Source organism: Pelodiscus sinensis, chromosome 17 (genome assembly GCF_049634645.1).
Source record: "Pelodiscus sinensis isolate JC-2024 chromosome 17, ASM4963464v1, whole genome shotgun sequence".
Taxonomy (NCBI): Eukaryota; Metazoa; Chordata; order Testudines; family Trionychidae; genus Pelodiscus; species Pelodiscus sinensis.
Window position 1 is genome coordinate 32,087,572 of NC_134727.1, and position 21,000 is coordinate 32,108,571.

Below are 21,000 nucleotides of genomic sequence, written 5' to 3' on the forward strand. Positions count from 1 at the left end.
GCATTAGCATAATACCTTCACACCATGCCTAACTGGTAGTGAGACAGAAAGCCATTTGTACTGGGTAAGAGATTATTTTTGGATCCATCCGCTCATCAACCACTTCCAATGAATTAGTTACATTAGCAACTCTGACCATGCTATTAGGCAAGCTCTCCACAAAAGGAAAGTTTATTTTTAAGTACTGGTTTTGCTGGGCAGGGAATAGTTCCCTGGAAAGTTTATTTAAGAACCAAAAAGGGAGTTTTAGTTTAAATAAGCTGCAAATCTCTAAGGTCATATCTATACTTGCACGGAAGCTAGAATTAAGACACACAGCTCCAGCTAAGTTAATTGCATAGCTGGAGTCGACATACCTTAATTCGAACTTTGGCGCTGTCTCCACTGTGGGTGGTTGATGGGAGCAAACGCTCTTGTTGACTTCCCTTACTCCTCACTCTTCAAGGAGTACTAGCATCAACAGGGGTGCCCTCAGCCTTTGATTTCACAGATCTTTACTAGACTTGCTAAATCAAACTCTGGAAGATTGACCACTGCAACATCAATCTTCCAGGAAGTGAAGATGTGGCCTAACAAGAGGGCACCAGCCAAGGTCTGATCAGCCCTCAAAATGAGCAAGGTTTAGTACAGAGTCAGAGCTGTAATTGAAATCAGTTGAGTGGCCATAGATAAATCAGCTTGACTGCAATTTCCCTTGACAAGTTTTCAGCGTGGAAAGTGATGGAGAGGCACTTGCTACAGGATTCTCCAAGTTGTTAATGTGCCTCAATTACTGAAGCCATCAAATATTAGAAACTAAGTGCAAATATGACTACTGTGCAGTGTGATCAACTTAGTCTCTGATAATCCAGAATATCTAACAGGGAGAGTCCAGCAAAGGCAAGAGATGGGGTGGAGGAAGGGTACAGACACCTTCTCCCCACCCCAAGGGCCACAAGGACTCTCAGAGCAGCAGCTGCACATGGGCCAGATTTAGGGTTGCCAGATACTTAAAAAAAAAAAAATACCAAACACGGTGGGGAAAAAATTTTGCTGAGGGAAAAAAAGGGGGGGGGGGAGGACCAAACTTGTTGAACAAAAAAAAAAAAAAAAAAAAAAAAGCAGTACTCCCCTGTCAGACCCAGCAAAATACCAGACATTTTACATTTATTTTCTGGGTTGTTTTTTTCCTGGACAGAGGTGGCGAAAACCAGACACCAGGCAACCCTAGCCACATTGTGGAACTGCTCAGGCAGCATATGGCCTGCGACCTGTGAGGTTGAAACCCCTGAGTTAGCAGCATAGTCACTCTTCCAAACAAACCAACCAAAATCACCAGTAAATAATGCTAGGAAACAGCCACTAGCTGCCAGCCATCTTCTGAAGCCAAGTTTACTACCCTGTTTCCCCCTGGGGAGCAGGGAGGTGGAATCCCACAAAAGCTGCTGAGCATTAAACTGTTGAAAGGACAAGTCAAAGCTAGCTCATTTAAAGGGGTTTGAAGAACTAGACCTGCTCTTAAGTCATTTGGCCAATTCTTCTGCCTTTTTACCCTCCTTTTAATGAATTAATGGTTCTTTTAAGCTACTTCCTACCTTTGACTTCCATCTTCCGCATTCCTGCCATTTCTCCCAAGCTGAGTTTTGTTTGGCAGCCTCTCAGATATACAAAACTTCCTTTAAACTGATGTCTTGCAACCAAAACCTGTTCTGAGATAAGCATGCTAAACAATCATTGAAATCAATGGAAGCCCATCCTACCTATCTAAGCACAGAATGTGACCTTTAACATTCTCACAACTTCCTACAAGGCTGATGAGCACACTACAATGTGTCTACTCTCTTTTAGGGCACAACAGTTCCTATTTACTAGTTGTTGTTGTAGCACATTTCCTTCCATAACCTCAGGCTCATCATGAGGAATTTAAGCAAATTAGCACATAGTTAACACCGGCTAGGAAGAATTTGCTCACCCAACAGAGGGATCATTTAAAAATGAGCTGTAGGTGTGAAATGCACCTTTAAACTTACGCCTTCTCAATGACAACACAAAAGTGAATGGGAGGGAAATGAGAAGGTTACATGCATTTGGTATTGCTGTATGCCTGTGGAAATAAAACCACTAACACTTGATTAGCAGGACAAGCAATCTAAGTATTGCTAAAGCATCTATAAAAGGGAGACTGGATGCTCTGGTCTGGGAGGAGACAATCCACCTAGATTAGGGGTGACATGCTGTGATTGTGTTGCTGCCCCTCCCCCCCAGTTCAATCTGTCACATGTGGCAGAGAGTTGTTTTTGGATTTATCAACATATTTGTACCCCTAGACTATTTACAGCCCTGATCCTACAAACACTTCCATAGTTGATTGTACTACAATGAGCAATCCTATCGGTTTTGATGGGGTAACTCACAATAGTAAAGTAAAGCATGTGTGGATGTGCAGTACCGGGCCTAAAAGGTTAACAGTTGACCACAGGCATACAGCTGCCTTGCATCCCCTTGCAGAGCTCAGTGCAGAATCCAGGCTTTGTGTGTGCTAAGGCCAGGGCTGTCCCTAGGGAGGCCTGGGGCAACCCCTCCAACCCAGGCCCTGCCCCTGCTCCTCCCGCGCTCCACTCCTCCCCCAAGCCGTGCCCCCTTGTATTCCTTCCCCAAAGCCTCCTTCCTGGAGCTATGCAACTTGGGTGCTTTCTGCGGGCCTATGCAGAGCAGCAATAGGGGTCAATCTCCCTGTATTCATCATGCTGGTGGGAGCCGCAGGAGAGCAACCCAGAACATGCTGCACTTCATCACCATTTTCCAGCCAGGTCACCTCACTTCACGGTGGTGGGAAACCCAGCACCGCAGCCCGCTGCACTCTGCTTCCACCCAAACCCCGCATTGCTCGGGGGAATGGGCTGGGGTACTCTGCTTCCTGCTGCTGCGGTGAAGTGGAGCAACCGAGCTGGAAGATGGCACTGGGGGAGTGTCGCTTCTCTTCCTACCACTGTGGTGCATGCACATGTGGCCTAGCCTCCGCTGCCCCCCTGCACCAGCACACCCTCCCCCAGGCCGCCCTGGGTCCATTGGGCTCTCATCAAACCGTCCTACAGATGGGACGGCTCTGGCTAATGCAGTGATTAGCACCGTTTTGATAGCAGGGGGGCTGGTTTTCCATCTTCCTAAATAGCGTCATGCCATGCTCAGGACCCAGTGCTGATCCACGGACCCATTGCTGAGAAACACTGAGCTAACAGCTATTTAAACCAACTCTATATTTTTTATTGCCTAGATGTGGCTTATGGCCCTGGGCACCTTTAAATCAGTGTTACTTCTACACTAACATAATTCAATAAACTGCAGCCAATTAAATGAATAGAGGTGTGTGTTTGCTGGACTGCCAAGTTCCATGAATCTGTAAACCCCAGAGATAATCTTTGTTCGTCACTCTATCATCATTCTCAGGCAGACTCTCAGGAAGGGAAGCTACATTTTTACACTGATGTTTGCCATCACAGGTTCTTTTGCCATCACAACTATAATAAAGAAGTGGACTCTGGCAGGTTAGTGACACAGCTAAATAACGTTTAGAATGTTTAACGAGACAACAACGATCGATGGTGTCAAATCTTCTTTTGAAGTGGGCAGTATTGTCTAGTGGGCTAAGCAAGGAACTCTCAAATTCTAGCTCTGCTTCTCAAACCGGTTTGCTAAGAGCCTGTAAGTGTATCACTTAACTTCAATGGGCTTGTCAACAGTGAGGATTTTCAGCATCTGGCCACCACTGCAGGTCAGCTGGGATTCATGATGGTTCAAGGGCTTGGGTTGACCTGACACAGGTATTTTTACCATTGTGGTTTCAAATGCTTGAGTCAGGTTAAACAAGTGATACTCAAGCTTCCCAGACTACTTTCCTGGAGTCTGAGTTCTATCGGCCTACCCCCATGTTTTACCTCACTTAAAAATGACTTGCTTACAAACTCAGACAAGTGCACTATTATTGAAAAATTGCTGACGCTCGTTTTACCATAATTATTTCATATTGATATTGCACTTGTATCTGTACCCGGGATGAGCATTGTGAAGTCCTTGCCTGTATGAAATTTTAGCTTGTATTGACTTTACTAGTGCTTTTTATGTAGCCTGTTGTAAAACGAGGTAAATATTTAGATGAGTTGATGTATGGCCAAGAAGACCTGTGTACCCTGAGGGGTACAAATTTATCTGGGTGAGAAACACTGGGTTAGACAAGTACCCTTAGGGGTACTTGAGAGAAGTCTGGGATGCACATCAACACAACTGAAATTTGGAGAAAACTCGATTTTTGTTTTAAGTTTTATTATTTTTGTACTTTTTACACCCAAAAATTTCATCGCCCGCTCAGCTACGATTAAGGTGTTGAAACAAATATGTTGCAATGGTAGAAAAAAATGGTGTGTCTGAAAACTGTAGGTACTGTGAGTACTTATAACTTTTTTTTAAAAAGGGGATCCTTTTAATTTTTTTAAAGGGGGGGTACTTTATTTAAAAAAAGGTTGAGAAACACTGGGTTAGACAGCCTGATAATAAATATGCCTTCAGGAGAGTGGATGTGAGGGGAGCTATGAAAAAGGAATAATAGAAATAAAGTGTCCAAAAACATGCCTCAGCTCCTCCCTACTGAAAAATGAGGTCATGTAACCTACTTGTCTACCTCAAACAGGTGTTCTACACTTGCTGTGCTTTGCAGAGCTAAGAGGCTACTGCCAAATATTAGTAAATGACTCCTCTCCCCGCTCAATGTTTGAGGCTGTGTGTGTAGATAGGGACGACTGAATGCTGCTTTTCTGGCTGTTTTGAAGGCGCACTGCACGTTTCCCCCAGTACTGGCATGCTAAGGACGTGCTAGAACAAAGGAGAGGAGGGGACTAGATTAGCAGGGCTGAAATTTGAGCATGGGCACTACTACTGTTTCTGGGATCCCTTTCGGAATGAAGAGTCCCTGGGCTTGCCGGGGGGGTGGGGGACGACAAGGAAACGGATTCATTTCTCTCCCCCACCCCAGTACCGCAGGGCTAAAAATTTACAAGTCTTCTCTGGCTTTGGGGTCCATCCCCCCCCCCCTTTATAGCCTAAGGCTGCCCCACCCACCCCATCCTCAAAGCTCTCCAACCCGCTGGAGGGAACTCCAATCACAGCCCATCAGCACAGCTCCGTCTGGAGGAAACTCTTCACTTTTATACACACGCAGGAGGAGAGAGCAAGCGATCCCTGCTCCTGTTGAAAGCAGAGAGTGTTTTGCGACTTCCGTGGGAGAAGGATTGGACCCCCTAGCAGAGCTTGTAAAGTATTTCAAGTCATTATGGTTCTAGCTATGTAGATGTATTAACCCGTGTTTGTATGATATGGAGCAGATCTGCAGACCTTAAAGGCACATGGACGCTTGCAAAACAGATCTGGAAAAATAATGGGCTTAGTCCGTTAAAATTGAACTGCAAGTGACAGTGTTTCGACTGGGGACTTTTATTTTGATATGCTTGCATAGCTAGGTGGACAAGGGAGTACCTCAGATGTCATCATCTGGCAGCAGATAAAAGTCCTTGGTCTTATAATACTAAGCAGAGGGCTACTATGATTACAGTCTGTGTCAGGGAATGACTGTCCCATCCCCAAAATATTGGTTAAACCCCAGGTGACACCTTCTGTAGGTAAGTGTTTTTCCCCTGTCACTTTTATTTCAGATCTCTGATTTACCAGCACAGTGTGATCTGTACTTAAAAAAATAAAGTGATGCCCTGAATAACTCTGAAGCATCGCTCAGTCAAATGTATTAGTATTTGAACTGTAGTTTGCTTGTTCATCTGGAAAATGTTGAAGAAAAACAAGTCTTTTGATGTGAAATCCGAGTTACTTGTACCTGAAATGTAAAGTGTGGTCATATTCCAAAAGAATGTTTTACATCTATTTAGTAATGTTTTACATCTATTTAGTAAAGCCTTTTATAATTACTTATGTACAGTATTGGGAGAGTTCTCTAGAACTTTGTGTAAGGTGGTAACTGGAGAGTAGATAAAATGAGGTCTGTAAATATTCCGGGAATAATTTAAAAATTCTTGGTTTTAACCCACTTTGTTGCACTGGCAAATAAGAAAATCATCTGGATATGATCCAGAAAAAATTAGGGATTTTTTATTAGAAAATTCCTGTTCACTTACAGTTAATTAACAACTACTCTGATAAACAGCTCCAGGAAATGGAAGCTTTTCCTCTTGTTTAAAACAGGAGAGATTATCTTAATAATATGATCTCTTGCCCAGGGGAATTTATAACCTCATGAAACCCTTCTTTGGGCTCTCTTAGGAAAGGAATACAATATACTGTGCCTCTACGTGGGGTATATATAGAGATAGCAGCTGATCCCAGTTGGACAAGACTGCAATTTTTTCCAGCACATGTAATTTGTGTAGATTTATAGTTCTGTACTTAATAGATTTTTCAATTCAGAGACTTGCTTTGGTTCACTTTTAGGAAACTGATAAGAGGTATAAGTTTATACATCTGCAGTTGACAAGTGTGATATAACCAAACTCCTTTGTTTGCCTTCCTGTATTACTAGCAGTGCTTTATCTAGCTATACATTCTGTCTTAATCAGTACTGCCTGTATGCTCTCTAGCAAAACAAACATTCACTCACAGCAACCTTAACATTCATGCTCACTAACAAATGTCAGCAAATTACTTCAACAAGGTGAACTGTGATGACATGCAGACAGCTGAAATCCACGCTGCCCTTGACTAAGGCTTCATATTCACACACCTAATCTGAATTGGTCATAAAATTTGTGACCCAGAATTTATTTGATTTTTGGTCTCCAATAAGGTATTATACAAAGTTTGGAAAACCTAATTGAGTGGCATTAAATGAGGAATATCGCTATAGTCCTAGTATAATGCTTATGTTTTGTTTTTTAATTCGAAGAATTATGAACTCTTTGTATCAGTACTAATCTGATACAGCCTAGCCTCCCCCTCCCCCCACCCAGTTCATGCTTCACTAGCAGTGTACTGAAATCTGTGGTATCCTGGAAAAAAAATACTAGATCCCTGGGTGCAGAATTATATAGACCACAGGTCTTTGCTTAATCTGACTGTGGCTGCTCACACCTAAAAAAGTGATCACTTCAGGACCCCTGCAGATTCAGGCAAGCAGCAGGAATCTGGTATACTTTAGACATCGGCATGTTTGGTTCATGTTTTTAGGGCAATCACTGCAATTCTTATTTGTGACATAACCTGCCAGAGCAGACACCAATCGTGATCAGCAACCTGAGGTTGGTGGTAGAAGGAGTAGAACTCCATATTGGAATCACAACTGTATTGCTCATATAGCTCTAGAATGGCTTAAAATAGAAACTTCAGACTTGGCTGATTGTTTTTGTTAATTAATAATCAATCCAACGAGCATGATGCTCATGCATCTGATTGACTGCTCGTTACACAATACCTACAACTCAAATTGTAATGTACAATATGTTATTTGTATTGTCTTTCCAAAGGGATAATCCACAGCAAGAACCCCCCCTTTCCAACAAGGTAGGGGTTCCATTCTATCCAGGAACCTAGCCAAGAAAGTTTGTGGCCTATCATCTAATTTTCACCAGCCACCAACCCACAGCCCACTGTCATCTACAAAAAACAAGGACAATAAGGAAACCTCCCCTATGAGTGTCAGTAATCTCCCATCCAGGTCCTCTGTGTACCAACCAAGCATGTTTAACTACGAACGTCCAAAACATTTTATCCAGTCTCAGAATACGTGTCAAGGCAAACTGCAACCTCCAGGACCCAAGACCTCGACATTGTCAAGCAGTCAAACCAAACAGTCATCAATTTTAATCCAGCCTCGTAACTCTAGCGAACAGAAGTTTTCTTCGTCTTCAACGCTGAGCTCGCCAATCTTTCTTTCCTCGTCTTCCTATAGCTCCCCTAAGGAATCTGCTTTTCCCATCACACCTGCATCTGCACAGTCTCCTGCTAGCTCATCATCTGGGCAAAGGCTTTCATCCATGCATAACCAGTCCCCTGCCGCATTCCTCTGCTCAGTGTTGCCCCCACAGCCTGATTATAATAGCCAAGCTCCTCCGACTGTGGAATCTAAGTAAGTATGTGCAGGCTTCTAACTTACCCATGCTTTGAATTAGTTGTGTGTGGGGTTTGTGCTGCTTCAAGTATTGACCAAGACATGTCCATATATTGGGTGAAATCCTAGTCCCAAGAAAGCCAATTATTAAATTCCCATTGGCTTCCATCTCGCCTAATCCTGCTTGCTTTACTCACTCAGGCATGAGCCAGCCCAGGGTATCTGAGTAGGGGAGCTGTTTGTAAATTGGAAACTAAACTGTAAATTCTTTACCCTGTGTAGTCATTTGTTAGCACGAGAGTAAGTCTATGCTTAAAACACCGCATCGGCACAGCTGCGCCACTGTAGCACCATAATGAAGATGCTCTAAACTGATGGGAGAGAGCGCTCCCATTGGTGGTGTTAATCCACCACCCCGAGAGGCGGTAGCTGTGTCGATGCTGTCTACGCACGTGGGGTTAATACCACATTACTCAGAGAGACAGATTTTTCACATGCCTGAGCAACACAGTTACACAGATCCAGGTTTGTTATGTAGGCCAGACCTGAGATGAGCAGTCTGCTTTGTAGTTACATCAGGACACCTAAAGCAAAGGTTGGGTGGGCCCTCGTCTGAAGTGGCATACGTTAAATATTCTCTGATGTCAGTTTTAGAAAAACATGAATTCTGTATCAAAAGAGAGCTCTTTGTGAGAGAGCTCCCAGGCAGCAGCTTTAATGTTTCATTGGCGATACCGTAGAGTTTTGCTCAGTCCCTCTCACTTTATGCATCCAGAGACTGAGAAACTGACCTGTGGCAACACTTTTCAGGAATCCCTGTTTCAGTGATTCTGAGGTGCTAAGTCACATGAGAGCTTCTCAAAGTTCTATCCCTTGAAACAACAACCAGCTTCTCCCTGACGTGTGTCCCACCAACTGCATTTGGCTGCCAATTGGAGGTCTAGGGAAAGGCAGTCGGCGACCTCAGTGGATGCTGGATCCCACCCTTGTTCTGCACCTGGTGCTCTGCTGATGTCATTGGGAGCTCCTAGGAAGAGCAAGGGAAGAATATGCCCTAGCAACTGCATGGAGGATAATAGAGGGGAGTGTGTTTTGTTTGCAGTTTTGGATGTAAAGCTGGATTAAATGCTACAGGTAACACAGCTTTCTTGAGCCTCCACTGTGGAGTAATGGATAAAGGGCAAGTAATGCTAAATAAGTATGATGTAACACTAACTAGCTCCAGATGTCTCCCGAACAGAGCTGGAAATAGTGTAATAATTAGATGTGCCCGAGACAGCCACAGTTATACAACTGAATATTCTGCAGATCCTCTGTGTCATCTGTCTGTGGAGCTCTACATGCTTTACAAATGGGAAGCAAATGCAGTATCTCCCGAGACAGGAGAGTGTTGTTATCCCAATAATGCTAAAGAAGGGTAAACTGAGGAACAAGGAGGCTGAGTAGCTTTCTACACTCGTGCAATTGGTTTTAAAATAGTCCAGTGTCAGGATGACAAACCCGGATTTCTGACGCTATTTCCCCTGCCCTGACCACTAGGAAGCATGCAGTGGGGGAAGAAGAGCGGTTGGAATGGTGTGCACTGTAAATAAGCTGTTGTCTCTTGCTCTTTATGGAACAAACAATCTGAAGGAAATATATGGGCATGATGGGAGCCAAATACTCCTATTAAGCTACATCTACACTACAAAGTTTTTGCACAAAAACCCGCAGAGGATTCACAACTCAAGCACGTTTTTGCGCAAGAAAATCTACAGTCAATTGACATAAGAGGGCTTTTTTGCGGTGCAGGTATAACTTCTAGGAGGCATAACTCCTTTTTGCGCTACAGCTTTTGCACAAAAAGGCATGTGAGGATGCTCTGCAGGGGTTTCTTTCACAAATAGTGGACACTCACGCGCAAAAGTGCATTGCAAAAGCAATGTGCTTTTGAGGTGTGGACGCGCTTTTGGGCAAGAAGTTTTTGCACAAGAACTCTTCCGCAAAAGACTTCTTGCGCAAAAACCCTACGGTGTAAACGTAGCCTTAAAGTATACATGGCCCTGCTAGACTTTAACATTGCTGCTTTGGTTGCATTCTGTCTGCTTCTACAACTAAAGCACCACCAGCGAGTTCACAGAACTATTCCAAGGAATGCTACCCTATTCCTATACCCTATGCAAGCATTTTAGCCAGAACTGATCAGAAAAGAACATTGCCTATGTAAATCATCATAGTATTTGCCAATAGCCTGGTCTGGCAGCCCTCACTCCCGGGGCATCCTTACCCAAAGGAGGATTTTTACAGGGTATGGTATGTTTCACCTCAGGGATATTTGCAGGATATGTCTCTGAAAGGGACAGGAACTGCTCCGGATAGGCTTGAGTACTGTATCCCTGAACCGTAATATTTTACTCAAGTAATTTCGTGGGTAGTAAGAACAGCCACATCTGTGAGTGTGCACCCTTGCTCACTGGATTGTCATAAAATCATATAATACTAGAACTGGAAGGGACCTTGAGAGGTCATCAAGTCCAGTTCTCTGCCCTCATGGCAGGACCAAATACTGTCTAGATCATCCCTGATAGATGCCTATCCAAGCTGCTCTTAAATAACTCCAGTGATGGAGATTCCACAACCTTCCTAGGCAATTTATTCCAGAGTTTAACCACCCTAACAGTTAAGAAGTTTTTCCTAATGTCCAATCTAAACCTCTCTTGCTGCAATTTAAGCTCATTGCTTCTTGTCCTATCCTCAAAGGCCAAAGAGAACAATTTTTCTCCCTCCTTGTAACACCCTTTTAGATATTTGAAAGCTGCTATCATGTCCCCCCTCAGTCTTCTCTTTTCTAAACTAAACAAGCCCAAATTCTTTCAGTCTCCTCACATAGTTCATGTTTTTTAGGCCTTTAATAATTTTTGTTACTCTTCTCTGGACCTTCTCCAATTTTTCCACATCTTTCTTGAAATGTGGTGCCCAGAACTGGACACAACACTCCAACTGAGGCCTAATCAGTGCAGAGTAGAGCAGAAGAATCACTTCTCGTGTCTTGCTCACAACACTCCTGTTAATGCATCCCAGAATCATGTTTGCATTTTTGCAAGTGTCCCACTGTTGACTCATATTTAGCCTGTGGCCCACTATGACCCCCAGATCCATTTGTGCAGTACTCCTTCCTAGACAGTCACTTCCCATTCTGGATGGCTGTGTCTACACTGGCATGAATTTCCGGAACTGCTTAAAATGGAATACTATTCCGTTTTCAGTTTTTCTGGAAAAGGAGCGTCTACATTGGCAGGCTCCTTTTCCGGAAAAGCCCTTTTTCTGGAAAAGCGTCTGTGGTCAATGTAGACACGCTTTTCCAGAAAAGAGCCCCAATCGCCATTTTCGCGATCGGGGCTTTTTTTCCGGAAAAGACTACTGGGCTGTCTACACTGGCCCTTTTCCAGAACAGTGTTCCGGAATAAGGACTTATGCCCGAGCAGGAGCAGAATAGTTTTTCCGGAATAGCGGCTGATTTTGTACAGTAGAGCATCGTTGCTTTTCCGGAAATTCAAGGGCCAGTGTAGACAGCTTGCAGTTTATTCCGAAAAAGCGGCTGATTTTCCGGAATAAGTGGCCCAGTGTAGACACAGCCTATGGCCGTGTCCACACTCAGGGGTTCTTTCGAAAAAAGTACCCTTTTTTCGAAAGAACTTCCCCTGCATCCAGACTCAAGCCGCGTTCTTTCGAAATTATTTCGAAAGAACGCGGCTTTTCTTTCGATGGCGGTAAACCTCGTTTCACGAGGAAGAACGCCTTCCTTCGAAAGTTCCTCTTTCGAAGGAAGGCGTTCTTCAATGTAAAGAGGCCGTCTTCGAAAGAGAGCATCCAGACTCGCTGGGTGCTCTCTTTCGAAAAAGTGTATTTCCTCTATCGAAAGATCCGCCTGCAGTCTAGACGCGATCTTTCGAAAGAGGCTCTTTCGAAAGATGCTTTCGAAAGAGCCTCTTTCGAAAGAAGCCTGCAGTCTAGACACAGCCTATGTGTGAAACTGATTGTTCCTCCCTAAGTGGAGTACTTTGCATTTGTCCTTACTGAACTTCAACCTGTTTACCTCAGATCATTTCTCTAGTTTGTCCAGATCATTTTTAATTATGACCCTATCCTCCAAGCCCCTCCCAGCCTGGTATCATCTGCAAACTTAATAATTGTACTTTCTATGCCATCATCTAAACCATTGATGAAGACATTGAACAGAGCCGGTCCCAAAACAGACTCCTGTGGAACCCCACTTGTTATGCCCTTTCAGCATGATTGTGAACCGTTAATAACTACTCTCTGAGAATGGTCCCAGCCATTTATGCACTCACCTTATAGTAGCCTGATCTAGGTTGTATTTCTCTAGTTTATTGATAAGACGCTCATGCAAGACTGTACCAAATGCTTTACCTGCCATCTGAAGGGCTGTTAAAAGCAGATCTTTTTCCCCAAAAAATACTTGTCCAGCTATGGATTTTCCCTACAGAACAAGTTCTGGTCAATCCGCTATATCTAGGTGGAATATAACAAGATAGTCCTTCCGCCTTCCTCCACTCGCACTCTCTCTGTCACACACACAGACACCACTCTCTCTCTCTCTCTCTCTCTCTCTCTCACACACACAGAGGGTATCGAACCTCTGTCCTATGAAAAGAATGGCCCATGTTCTTACTAAGGGATGGAGAAGGAAGATGTGATGAGTGGAGGGAAAATATGTACTTAACGTGACCATCCCGCTCCCCACCTTTAGAAATATACAAAGTTTTTAACCCTTTCTTGGGGGTAATACGTGGGGTTATTTCAGATCTTCCTCCAAACCCCTGGGAGGGGAACTACAAGATGCAAACCTCTGTTTCTTAATGCTTCCCTCAGTTAGAGGTGGGGAGGGAGGCATGGACAAATAAACATGTCTAGCCCAAGGATCTATGAGCCACCCTTCTCCCAATCCTTCAGTGTCCTGTGTCTCTGGCCCTTGGGAACTTGCTGAAGGCCCTCTGCTCCAGCTGCCGAGGGGTGGCTGGGCATGCAATGCCAGGCATTCCAAAGCCTCATCCCTGCTGAGCTGCCTGCTTGAGTCTCTACCTGGTTTTGCTCCCCCTCTGCTCATGTAGACAGAGGGACCTTTGGGGCTCCTGATGATTGGAGGAGGAAGGAAGGGGATAAAGGTTTTGCTTATTCTATCAGCAATACAAGATGCCAACAATACACAGGACTGCAACCCCTTACCTCTGGTGATCGGTTAACAAGGATTGATAGGAGACTAATTTAGTCTTTTGAATAATCATCCCATACAGTACATATGGTGACCTACAGCCTGTTCTCTTTGCCCCTTGGATCTTGCCTTCTGTGTGTATTTCCTGCCGTCTGAAGGCATGCGCCTCCATTAACTTTCATGTCACCTGTACTGATCTACTTCATGGTTCTTTCTGGCAGTGCAAATGGCACGCTCTCACCAGCCTGTGGCGGGCAATGCTAACTATACAAGAGAGGTGGGTGGGCACTCCGTGTGCAGAGGGGCAAAAAGACATAGACGCGGCTGGTAAGATCTCTCCTGGTGCAGACGTACAATGATCAAGGAGCCCAGTGATGTGTTTATGAATTGATTCATAGCTAATGTTATAGCTAATGGAGGCAAATATAAATTGGAATATTTATATCTATAATCTTAGCTCCTACCTAAGCTAGCTAATGGGAGTGACTTTTTCTCTATTTCTTGTATAAAGTAGTTACTCAAAGCCAATGTATAACAAACAAGTTAGCATCAAGTCAACACCTAAGACTTCAGATCGAGAGCTACAAGGAACAAAAGAAGCCCTCATTCAAGACCTGGAAAGGAAACTGCGAGGCAAAGACAACCTCCTTCATAACGGCAATCAGGTAAGAGGTTCTGGATTTCATTATAGGACTGCTAGCAATTCACAGACACAGTAAATGCATTTCCACTGGCTGGCATTCCAATAGCAAAGCAGAGTCAACAACCAAGCACCTCCAATAAACATGAAAATGCAGGCAGGCAGTGTGTCACCCTTCCTCACACCTCTATCAGTGGTCCCATTGATTTCAACCACTTACACAGTAGGATTGCTTAGTACAAGGGTAGCAGAATCTGGCCCATAACAGTTAGAACAAGGGAAGAATGAAAACCTTTTGGGCAGTGATTTTGGTCCTGCATGTCCTATCACATGGGGTATAATATAGCATCGCATTGGCCTGCTAAACCCATGGTTGTGAGTTCAATCCTTGCGGAGGCCATTTAGGGATTTGGGGCAAAAATTTGTCAGGGATGGTACTTGGTCCTGCCGTGAAGGCAGGGGACTGGACTTGATGACCTTTCTATGTCCCTTCCAGTTCTAGGAGATAGACAATCTCCATTAATTTAATTTATATACTATAATATTTGTATAGTAGAGAGAGTTGGTTTTTTTGAAGGATTTATATCCAACTGCTTCAGTGAATCATGTGTTGGTTTGTGCCTTTGCTAGTCCCTAGAAAGCAACTGTTTGTAGCAGAGGAGCCAAAACAATTTCATTAATAACTGCAATGGCAGCAGTCGATTGGGAAGCCCTAGGGAATGTTAGCTTTAGAACACTATCTAGGAGAGTTTATCCTGGTTTCCTGGTTTATCCTAGTTGTATCATTCTAGTCAGTAATGTTTAATTAGTAACACTGATGAGTAAAAGTGACCAATTGCCCTCTGATAAGTGCACACTCTTGTCACACTCTTCCACTTGGAGGGCATCTCACCACACCCCACTGTGCATTGTGGTAGCTTAGTAAAAGGAAACGGAATTGTCTCAAGAAAATTAGTTTTAAACAGAAAACAAATGTCCAGGCATCTATTTCAAAGGGAAACCACTTTCCATAAAATGTCTCTTCACTCCTGGCACATATTTGCCTAAGTGGAAGAGGCTCAAAATACAGCTCTCCAGGGCCACAACATCCAAATGCAAGAATTCCACAACAAGGAAGAAGCAAGCAAATCTGGAGTCACCTGGCTCTAGTGTGTTGGGCAAACATTCCTATTGGTCTGAGGTATGGTAAAAAGCGTAGCAGGTAAAGTCTTGATGCTTCTGTCATTGGAGTAGGGATGTTAAATTTCGAATAATTGACTAATCAAATAGTTGATGCGTTTGATCCCTAGAGCTGTTACACTTCAAAGGCGAAAGCACTGTGAGGAACATGGAGCCAGTGGGGCAGTCTCCTGCTGGCCCTGTGTTCCGCACGGTGTTTTGAAGTGGCAGTGCCACGTGGGCTCCATGCATCGCTGCAGCTTTGAAACACCACGGGGAACTCAACGTCAGACATTTGCTTATAGTCGTTCACATCCCTGCATTGGAGTCAATAGATGTTTTATTGTTAACTTCAGAGGGTGCAAGACCAGGCCATATCTATATCTATATTTAATCTATATCTATATATAGAGAGAGAACACCTAAATCATAGGCCCAAATTGTCTACAGAGCTTAGGTGCTGACTCCGGGGGATGCTCTGGGGCTGGAGGCATCCACTGGCAGGCCCCTGTCAGTTCTGTCCCACCACTCCAGCACTATCTGCTCGCTAATGGGCCCCTTGGACCAGTGCCCCCGCCTCCCACCCTGCTTCAGTCAGCTGTTTGGCAGCATTGGGAAGGTGGGTGGGGAGGAGTGAGGACACAGCATGCTTGGGGGAGGGGGTAAAACTGGGTGGGTTGAGATAGGGCTTTGGTGGAATGGGGGTGTAGGGGTTCCCCCCGTGCGGAGGGGCTTACGTCTGCCCCCCTCAGTTCCCACAGTCGTTAGCGACCCAATGCGCCCGGCTTCGCTCGGTTCAGCTCGGCGGTTGGGGGAAGGGGGTCCAGGCCCGCCCTCGCTCCGGACCCCGACCCAAGGCCCTACGGTCAGGGAAAGACTCCCCACCTAGCGGGGGGGGTCGAGAACCCTAAACTCCCCCGCTCTCAGGGTCCGCGTCCCTGGCCTGGGCCCCTTCTTCCCCCAGGTCCAATTGGCTCACCTGGGCTCCCACTCCGGTCCTGCCCAGGGCCTCCAATACCGGCGTCCGCTCACCGGCTCTTGGGGGGAATGCATCTCCTCGGCGTTCCCCCTCATGGCCGGCCCTCTGCGCCCATTTAAACTGCCCGCCGGTCGCAGGCAGATGATGTCACCCCCCTCGTCGGCCTCCGGCCCCAGGCCGGCCTCCCCGTGACGTCATTTCCCCCGTCTCCTCCCCCTGCCCTTTGACGGCGTCGTCTGCCGGCCCCGGCTCGTCACCCGGCCGGCGCGCCGGCCCTCCCGCTCGGGGGAGACAGACGGCTCTACAAGCCGCGTCGGGGGGTGAGCTTCTCCCCCGCGATCGCGGCGTCCCGGCGGCTTCCGGGAGGGGCGGGGCTACCCCGCCACAGGGGGGCAGGGCTTGGAGTCAAGCACCCCAAAGAGTGTCCCTTATCAGAAGTGTGTATGGCAGCCCTTCATCTGACTGAGCAGGAACACTGCATAGCTTGGCACCTATCTTCCCGTTCCAGCCCAGGAGTCACAGTCCTGGACCTAAGTTATATTTTAACATGGCTTCTAAACTAGAACAAAAACCCAACTATCCAAGTTCAAACCAAATTCTGCTTTTACTCACTCGGGTGCAAATTGGGTGTAACTGCATAAGAATCTATCTGCACCTACCTGTGAAAGAATGTAGCTCTTAAACAGTTAATTTTACTCAAGAGAAAATGCGGCATTTGGGGGGGGAGGAGGGGAGGTGGAGGCGGATTGTGGGTGTGTAAGATTTTTAGTGCCTACTACGCAGTGGGTGCCTGACAGAGATCCACAGCTGGTGGACTTGGCCAGGCCTCCTAGTGCTAATGTAAGGGGACCCTGGAAGTTTGTTCTGATCTCCCAGTTAGTGTCATTGGTGTTAAGTCATCCTTGGCCATCCCTGGCCAAGGAGGAGTGGGAGGCCAGAAAAGGCATTTCCAAGATCTTGATAAAAAGACTGTTTAAATGCACATATGGTTGGGCGCAATATAAATTGAGAGTAAGTGCAACAGATTCTAAGATACCAGACACTTTGAACAACCACAGGCATGCAGCAGTAATGCTTTTATTTCAACAGCTCCATGAATTTGTGGCATATTAATGTGCCCTAACTTGACTGTGGGTAACCTGAAATTGTCACTAAAACTTAAGCGACAGTAAATCACATTTTAACCAGAACTTCTCTCCCCTTGTCTTGTTCACAGCGGCTAACCTACGAAGAGAAAATGGCTCGCAGGCTGCTTGGACCAGAAAATGCTGCATCTGTACTTGTAACTCCAAATGAAGAAAATCTACACAACTTGCAGGTAAGTGAAAATTGTCCAAAATTTCTGTCCACTGTCTGTTTAAACGTTCAGTCACTTGTACAGGAATGGGGAGGGACGCTATGTTTCTTCATGAAGTGGGGCAGGAGGAGGATATCCATAGTAGAAAAACTTCTGAATAGCATTCTCCAGCTGAGGATTTCAAAGCATTATATAAATTTTAACCAAAGCAAAATTGGAGGTATTTTGGTCCTCATGGGAGTTGGGTGCTTATAGACCTTGGTGAATCTGGGCTTTAATCCTCACATCACCAAGTGTTGAAAAAGAATATGTCAGAATTCCATCTCTGGGGAGAAACACAACAGCTGTTTCACAGCAACATTGTATGATTGTTTAAGACAGGCATGATTAATACAATAACCAATTTTAAATGGCAGGGGAATTCAGTGAAGCAGAATGTAACTATCTTGAATTGGAACTTGGCTAGGACATTGGGATTAACTAGTGGTATGAATAGTGATGTGACTACAAGAGGTCAGCATCTGTCTTTTTTTTTTTTTTTTTAAACATCCTATCCAAAAGATAAATAACAAATGCTAGCTGCTAGGATGACATTGGATGCAAGGTTAATACAAGGAGGAAGAAAACTAAGTACCCATGAAATAAAACCAAGGGGGGGAAGATAGCTAGTATTTTATACAGGATCAACTTCTATAGCAGAAGAATGTATTGGACAGTGCAGATAACTGGGGATATATTGCTAAGATGCTAGAAAAGCATATCTGGTTTTTGGATTTGTCTGCTCTCCCAAAACAATATCCACTAGCTGCTACACCCTACAGAACAGGTCAATAAGACCTCATCTTCAGTATTTTCACAAATGGCAAGGGTGTGGCACAAGGGATCTGCATAACCAGGAGAAACCATCCCAGTTTCCAAGAGTAACCTGCAGTATATTAGGGATTTAAAACTAACTGTTTAAAACGTTAGCCAATAAGCATCGGTTTATCGGTTTCCGTTATGGTTACACGCTGGCTTCCCAGGAGTGGGACCGGCAGGGGCTGCTGGCCCTACTTCGAGGGAGGCTTCACTGCAGACTGTGCATTATAACTTTATACTACAGAGCCCCAGCAAAGTGGGCTCCCCGGAGCAGGGCTGGCAGGGGCTACTGGTCTCACTCTTGGGAGTCAGTTGTCACCCCGTCCTGTGAGCTCTGCAGAATAAAAATTCTACTGCAGTGCCCGAAGCACATGTAACTGCTAGGGTTTTTAGCTGTTTCACAGATACAGTTTTGCACCCTTCCAATATATCAGCTGAAATATCAGTTTCACTAGAGAAAACTGATGATTAGCAGTTCAATTAGCAAAACTGCTGCAGACTCCAGTGCAGAGTAAAAAGCATAAACTCAAACACTTGGAAAGAAATCCTGAGATGTTTGTAATAAAGCTAATTTCTCCCCCTCACCCCCAACAATTGTAGAGAAGAGATCACTAAAGATGCATGTTACAGTATTGTTTCAGTGTGGTTTCCCATCTTCCCGATCAAAGGACCAAGAAAGTGATTGCTATTAGTCCCAACTCAGCTAGCTCCGCAGCAGCCTGGGGCATACGCCACAAAGAACAGACAGGGGAAGTGGAGTCATGAGAGCAAATTTGGTGATATTGTATGTGTTGCTTCAAATTGTTCTCGAAATGCCCCTATCAGGTTTGTAACCCGTGGGCCAGGAGTGTGGTGGAGGGTTCAGTCCTTCACGGTACTGACCACTGTAGCTCAATCTAGTAAAACACTTAAGCACAGCCTTAAAGTTAAGATGTAAGCTACTAAATTTAATGGCACTGGTCATTCTCTTGAAGTTAAGCGCATATGTAAGTGAGCCACTGGACTGAGCTAGCAAACTGAGCACTGTGCAAGATAAGTGTCTTAGTGTTTGGATATGACCGCAATGGGCATTCAAATGCCTAAGAGTTTTCTTTCTATATATGCTGATTCTATAATTAACTGGCTCCATTGCTAAGATGGTGAAAATACTCTGAGTTGTTGGTATTAAACACCATTGTATCTGTTCCTCAGAACCCTAAAATAAAGAAGCCCTAGTGGGAGCCAGCTCTGGGTACTTGTACTTTTCTAAGAACTTGACAGGGGACTAATCAGAAAGTGTAGCTGGTGCTGTGATCTAGCAAGGAAAGTATTTTCCAGCTGAACACATGTTCATGGGTACTGGCACCATTTGAGAGCAGGCACAACAAAGCACTCTTGCGCTTACCGTATCAAAGTGACTTCACTTCTATTCCTGCTTTACAGAAGGACACACTGTACCTAGCTCCCATTTCAAATATTCCAGTGGGAATAATCCCCTCTCACAGAGGTTACAGGTTTGCCAAAAGACTTCTAGCCAAAGGAAACATCAGTCACCTTTGGAGTGTGATGGAAAGCTGTTCCAAAATGTTAGCAGTGAGTGTTTCTAGCCAAGGCAGGATGCTGGGATGCAAAGAAGCAAGTGTATGGACTCATGATGTCAGTCTCTGTATCTATATCTATATTATTATAAAAGGAGAGGTGTCTGTCACTCTGTCTGTCACAGAAAACATTTGAGAAGACTTGAGAAGTTTCTAGGGGGAGGCAGGCCCCACGGGGAGGGGAGGAGGAGGAGCAGTGTGCCAAGCATGCCTGCACCACTACCCCACTGTGGGGAGGGGAAGAACACATGCATGCCCCAGCATCCCCGGAGCAACAGGGATGGAACAGAACGCATGGCCCCAGTTCCTCCCACCTCCGGGAGTAACAGAGAGGAAGGAGGCCACGTGTACATCTACTGGCACAATGGGATAGGTAATACTAGTATTTTATAATAAAGACCCCTGAAGTGCTTGTAGCAATTGGCATTTGAAAGGCAAATTGCCCCTTATTCCACATGTGTTTTCAGTTCATCCACTTGGAAAATTCTGCATTGTTAACCTATTGATTTTTTTTTCCAAGCAGCAGAATTCAGAAAACACAAGACTACAGGTTCCTGCAACAAAAGAGAGGTAATCTTTGAATTGATACCCAGCTACTTTGGTTAAGACATCCCCTCTCAATGTTTCTGTGAGATGTGAGTTCAGATCCAAATTTTGTGTGTGTGTGTGTGTGAGAGAGAGAGCTATTAAATCAGCTACATTCACTTCCTTTCATAAGCATGAGCCTCAAAGTTTAACTAAACTTCAGTTTGTAGAATAATCAGGGAGGGTATGTCTACACTACCCCGCTAGTTCGAACTAGCGGGGGTAATGTAGTCATCCGCAGTTGCAAATGAAGCCCGGGATTTGAATTTCCCGGGCTTCATTTGCATGAAGCCGGCCGGCGCCATTTTTAAATGCCGGCTAGTTCGAACCCCGTGCCGTGCGGCTACACGTGGCAGGGAGTAGCTAGTTCGGATTAGGCTTCCTAATCTGAACTAGCTACTCCCTGCCGTGTGTAGCCGCGCGGCACGGGGTTCGAACTAGCCGGCATTTAAAAATGGCGCCGGCCAGCTTCATGCAAATGAAGCCCGGGAAATTCAAATCCCGGGCTTCATTTGCAACTGCGGATGACTACATTACCCCCGCTAGTTCGAACTAGCGGGGTAGTGTAGACATACCCGGAGACAGTTATCTTTAGTTATTGGCATAACTTCAAA

The 21,000-nt window shown here is 45.1% G+C and overlaps 1 protein-coding gene and 1 long non-coding RNA gene across 6 annotated transcripts in view; one reads left to right on the forward strand and one right to left on the reverse strand.

The window, feature by feature from the left end:
* Positions 1 to 21,000, reverse strand: part of LOC142818737 (uncharacterized) — a 143,551-nt gene that overhangs the window by 105,646 nt on the left and 16,905 nt on the right. The window lies entirely within an intron of this gene.
* Positions 1 to 21,000, forward strand: part of MYOT (myotilin) — a 43,697-nt gene that overhangs the window by 14,664 nt on the left and 8,033 nt on the right. The window contains exons 1-5 of one of the 5 annotated variants that reach the window (XM_006116011.4): positions 5,497 to 5,648; positions 7,497 to 8,098; positions 13,807 to 13,957; positions 17,286 to 17,387; positions 20,325 to 20,371. In XM_006116011.4, the coding sequence (XP_006116073.1) occupies positions 7,662 to 8,098; positions 13,807 to 13,957; positions 17,286 to 17,387; positions 20,325 to 20,371 (737 nt within the window). In that variant the 5' untranslated portion in view covers positions 5,497 to 5,648; positions 7,497 to 7,661. Of the gene's footprint in view, positions 1 to 5,496; positions 5,649 to 7,496; positions 8,099 to 13,803; positions 13,958 to 17,285; positions 17,388 to 20,324; positions 20,372 to 21,000 lie in introns of those variants that run through there. The other 4 variants (XM_006116009.4, XM_075900461.1, XM_075900459.1 and 1 more) reach the window with 4 other exon arrangements.